Consider the following 4921-nt stretch of genomic DNA (forward strand, 5'->3'; position numbering starts at 1 on the left):
CGAACTTTGTACCGCCTAAAAACAATGATTGTTGGCATTGAGATGGTATTACGTCGCAGACCACCCACAACTTATTGGATGATATTCTTAAAACATTACCCTTCTTTTTGGGTAGTCGGGATATGTTAGTCCAGGGTACCAGCTATCTCTATGCCAAATATCATTAAAATCTGATCAGCCGTTCTTTGTTTTATACATAAAACAAAGTCGTGTTAGTTACACGATTTATAAGTCAAGAACGGCTGGGCAGATTTTGATGAAATTTGATATGGAGGTAGCTAGCCAACTACCTAAAAAAGAGGAATAATATTTTTAGTGTATTATTCAATAAGATGTGGATAGTCCGCGACGTAATACGCACCATCTCAATGCCAACAGTCATTGTCTGTTAGACGGTACGAAGTTCGCCGAGTCAAAATTATAACAGTCTTATTCATAAAAATCCTCTAAAATAGGTTTAAAACACTCATTAGTTAAAATGCTCATTAGTGCTAATAAACCTTTTATAAAATTCTCTATTCATAAACGTTCAATATACCCATTTTAACTATCTTCTCACTAAAAGACATTTTAGCGTTGTTATGTTGTCGTTCTGATGAATCCATAGATAAAAATGCCAAAACCAATGGTCCACGGCCCAAAAAAAAAAGTTTTACGTCACTTATGACATAATGACAATGACATTTGTTTGTTTATCATCATTATTGCTTGTGTTGTGTTTCGTGCAGCAGAGGTGCTTCGTGGTATTTTTGCAGAGAAAATTGTATTGCCTAATAGAAATAAACATGGAAAACGAAAAAAATAAAAAGAAGAGACAAAGAAGCGAAAATTGGCTGGAGGAAGATAAGGTTAGTTCAACAGTTTTTGCAAAGATACAAGAGTGCTGGTTAATTTTATCACTATCATCATTTTAGTTGATAAACTGATGCCCAATAATTATTTCCGTAGAATATATTGATGGATTTAGTGAGGGAGCGTGTATCCATCATCGAAAATAAAAACACGGATACTAATACAAATTCAAAAAAACTGGCAGCGTGGGCAGATTTGTTAACCAGGTATGTGGTCTACTTACTTTCATTAAATTCAGATAAATATTAAACTAATTAGTAAAGTAATTAGTGTGTAAAAAGACCCGTTTTTCAACCATCTTTTTAAATATATTGTCTCAATTGCTACATGTGGGCTATTAGATGTAGCATGCATTTGTGTGTAGCGTCACTCAAATTTGCTTGGGAGGCACATGTTGAATATGGTTATGGTTAAAGACACTTTATTTCTCATAAGGATACAAATTTGATTCACTTACTGAGAAACGTAACATGTTTATAAGCGATTTTAATACATTATTATAAGCGGAATATAGCACTGTTAATGTTAATTTTTATTGTTCTTTACTTCCAGTTTCAATAGTATGTGCACAGGTGGCGTGCGCTCCCTTCCACAATTAAAATCTCAATGGAGCATTATAAAAATGACCAAGAAGAAAGCGAAATCAGAGGAAAGGAAGAAACTTCTCCAGACTGGTGGCGGTCCACCCCCACCAACAAACCCGGCAAATGCAGATGATATATGTTCATGGCTCCCTAACGAGTTTGTCATTGACATAAATGAATTTGATTCTGATTGCATAAATCAGGTAGGTACATATTATTGATGTTAAATATGGTTCTGTAACAGACCTCGCAAATATATTTCACAGTAACATAACAACAAACTTCTTCCCCTTTTCAGATCAATGTTGGAAAGACGTTGGATAAAAAGGACAATGTAGAAGAGATAAAGAAAAAGGTGAGCTTTATTAGTTTCAATACAGTATTTATTCATATTTTATATAATTTGTCTCACCTATAAGAGTGGTCAAATAAACGTTTATATCATTTTTCAGGACATAATTGCTTCTCATAGTATAATACATAAAATACCGGATGAGATCTCAGATATTGTAAGTATCATGTACAACAACAATTTATTATCTTTTTAATAATTGTTTCTTTGCCTGGCCCCTTCCCATTTTATTTGTGTCCAGCCCTCCATATCGTGTGTCTCATAATTGTTTATTATTTTAGGGCCCAGAGAGTGAAGTGATAGATGTGGCTCAAGAACCACTTCATGAGATACAAAATACACCCAAGGTAAGGCAAATAAAGGTAGAAATGACACAATCAATTTAAAGTTGTTTATTCATTAAATTATAACAGCCTTCATTGTTTCAGTTTATATCCATTGGTTCGCCAAAAATAAAAGCAACGCCTTCTAGGATGAAATCTAATAAACAAGAAAAGGTGAACAAGGTATGAGATCCATAAAACTAGAGTATTTATTAAAAAATTGTGTTTTTATAATATGTTAAGATTACTAGCGCAATTACTATCTTCATAACTACTTTATTTCAGGTGTCAACAGCAGCAGCAACTGTAGTTGCGGTAGATACTGAATGCAGGAAGCAACTGCATGAAGTCGTATTGGCAAACGAACAAAGAAAAACCCGAAACTTGGACTTGGAAGAATCTTTATTACAGCTGAAAATGGAATATTATAGAAAAAAAATTAAGTTGCTTGAAAATAAAGAAGACAGTAAAGAATAAATAAAAACTTTAACTAGATAAGATACCTACTTATTATTTATCTAAAATGCCTATCAATAAATGCTCGTAAGATAGCACTGTTTGGGCCTCTTCCTCTGTCCTCGTTAACTCGTGGTTCAGCAACAGCATCCTGTATCTCAATAATTTCGTTGCCTTGATCTGGTACCAAGTCCTCATTTCCTATTGCAATATTGTGCAATACTGCAAGTGCGACAATGGTTGGTTTTACATTGTGCATATGCACTGTTAAACCATTTAATAAACATTGAAACCGCTGTTTCCATACACCAAAGCAACGTTCAACACAGTTGCGAGTGGCAATCTGGGCTTGATTGTATCTTTGTTCCTGTTCATTTTGAGGCCTTAATATGGGTGTAAAAAGATATGATTCTAGTCGATACCCAGAATCCCCCAAAAGTCTTCCTCTGAACTCGCCTCGTTCAAAGCGTTCTTTAAGAGTGGACTCATTAAATATTCTGGAATCATGAGTGCTGCCTCGCCACCTTGCAACAATGTCCATTATTTTTAGTTCGGCATCACAAGTTACTTGTACGTTCATTGAGTAATATCCTTTTCTGTTTATATAATATTGAGCTGCGTCACCACCATATTTCTTTATTTTTATATGGGTGCAATCAATACACCCCAGGACAGAAGGAAATCGCCGTATATTGTAAAATTCCCTCATTACTTTTTCTTGTTCTGCCAGTGACTCTGGCATTTTTATATAGGTTCCAGAGTGGCGCGCTATCGCGCGGGCTACTCTGGCACAAATGCGACTTACAGTTGGTTGAGATAACCCATGGATTTCTCCCCCATCATCTTGAACCTAAAATGTTACAAAGAAATTTAAAAACGTCTTTATGTAGGTGTATTAAAATGCGGCATAATTATATTAAATACTTGTAAGTAGAGTACTTACTTCACGACGACCCCAACATCTTATAGCGGTTAACACCTGTAACTCAGGTGAAGTTCCACAACCTCGTGAGTCCAACTGCAAGTCTTGCCTGACGAGATCAATTATAAAATTCATGGTATTTTTGTTGAAACGGTATCGCCGTTTAAACTCTACATCTGGCAAAGAAAACGGATCACATCTCTCCTGGTAAATCTTTTGACGACGTGGAGCATTTTCTGCTCCTTCAATGCGTTCAATAGCTTCTAATGTTTCCAGAGTTTGCAGAGTTAGCAGAGCTTCCATAGCTAACAAAAAGTACGATATCACCGATCAATTTTATAAACCTTGCAAATAGCCACACAAAAGAGGACGACAACTGTTACAAACCTCAAGTCAAAACGGTTCGGACTCACTCATCTGTTCGGACCGGACGCAAAAAAAATCAGCTGTTGCACATTTTGTCGGCCATATTTCTCTTTATTAGAGGTTTAAAGTAGGGTCGACCCTGTTATAAGTTATGAAGCGGGTATTGAATACTTACAAAGCTTTTTAGCGGTATATGACGTTTATGAATAATACTTTTCGGGATTTTTACTATAACAAGCTAATAAACCTATTTTAACTTTTTATGAATAAGACCGTAATTGTTTAAGAGTATGCATGCAACAATATTAACGTTTCAGTTATTTTTGAACAAATAATTTTTATACAGTAGCCAAATGTCGATAGCCAGTATGGCGCTCATTGCGGCGCGCTCGCACTGTACTGCGTCTAAATCAAAAACCAATACAGACTCCATTCTACAACTTTACACATGTTATTTATAGACTACTAGGTATATTTTAAAATAAAAATAAAAAATTTAAAAAATACCGAAGTTTTGTAAAATTCGATTTTAAAACTTTACTTCCGGTTTTCTATGTGTACAAATAAGAAATTTCAAATTTGTAGTAAACAGTAAGAAACACAGTTATTTATTCTCAAAAGTCCAATAGTTAGTTTATTTTTAATCAAATGTAATAATAGCAGTAATAGCCTCTGAAAAATCTGTTCCTAAAATTTTAGCAATTTTTTGAACGCTCATAAAAAATAAACTAAGCTTCATAAAAAAATTATAATGATGCACATCCATTCAGGTCATATAGCAGTACATTTAATCCAAATATGAACAAAATCCAAAACCTGACTTGATTTTCGCTGTCCGCTTCGCGTGAAATGCCCCTATAGTGATGATAAAAATGTAATGAGTCTAAATCAAACAAAATATATTGAATCTTTGGCTGCAAAATATGACCTGGAAAATACTAAATTATATGATACTCCAATGGAAACAAATTTGAAATTAGAACAGGCTGAGGAAATAGATGAAAGTACTAAGTAGAGAAATTTAATAGGTGAATTATTGTAAATTAGTACAGGCACAAGGCCAGAT

At 34.4% G+C, this 4921-nt stretch overlaps 1 protein-coding gene and 1 long non-coding RNA gene across 2 annotated transcripts; one reads left to right on the plus strand and one right to left on the minus strand.

Annotated features, from left to right (window-relative positions):
- The first annotated feature begins 421 nt into the window (after positions 1 to 421).
- LOC135086379 (uncharacterized) lies at positions 422 to 2609 on the plus strand. The gene is made up of 8 exons (XM_063981121.1): positions 422 to 848; positions 949 to 1058; positions 1405 to 1639; positions 1735 to 1791; positions 1889 to 1945; positions 2070 to 2135; positions 2217 to 2294; positions 2397 to 2609. The coding sequence occupies exons 1-8, from the start codon at positions 672 to 674 to the stop codon at positions 2586 to 2588; spliced, it is 972 nt and encodes a 323-aa protein (XP_063837191.1). The 5' UTR covers positions 422 to 671; the 3' UTR covers positions 2589 to 2609.
- LOC135086380 (uncharacterized) lies at positions 2436 to 4135 on the minus strand. The gene is made up of 3 exons (XR_010260458.1): positions 3511 to 4135; positions 2619 to 3417; positions 2436 to 2522 (listed from the first exon to the last, which is right to left on the minus strand). It is a non-coding gene; the product is annotated as an uncharacterized LOC135086380 (long non-coding RNA).
- Between the last annotated feature and the right edge of the window lie 786 nt (positions 4136 to 4921).

This window comes from Ostrinia nubilalis, chromosome W, assembly GCF_963855985.1.
Source record: "Ostrinia nubilalis chromosome W, ilOstNubi1.1, whole genome shotgun sequence".
In the NCBI taxonomy this organism is placed as follows: domain Eukaryota; kingdom Metazoa; phylum Arthropoda; class Insecta; order Lepidoptera; family Crambidae; genus Ostrinia; species Ostrinia nubilalis.

Coding starts and splice junctions, on each gene's coding strand:
- LOC135086379 (XM_063981121.1), top strand. CDS start 672: ATGACAATGACATTTGTTTGTTTATCATCATTATTGCTTGTGTTGTGT. Junction 1,640..1,734: donor ATTCTGATTGCATAAATCAG/GTAGGTACATAT, acceptor TCCCCTTTTCAG/ATCAATGTTGGAAAGACGTT. Junction 1,946..2,069: donor CGGATGAGATCTCAGATATT/GTAAGTATCATG, acceptor TTATTATTTTAG/GGCCCAGAGAGTGAAGTGAT.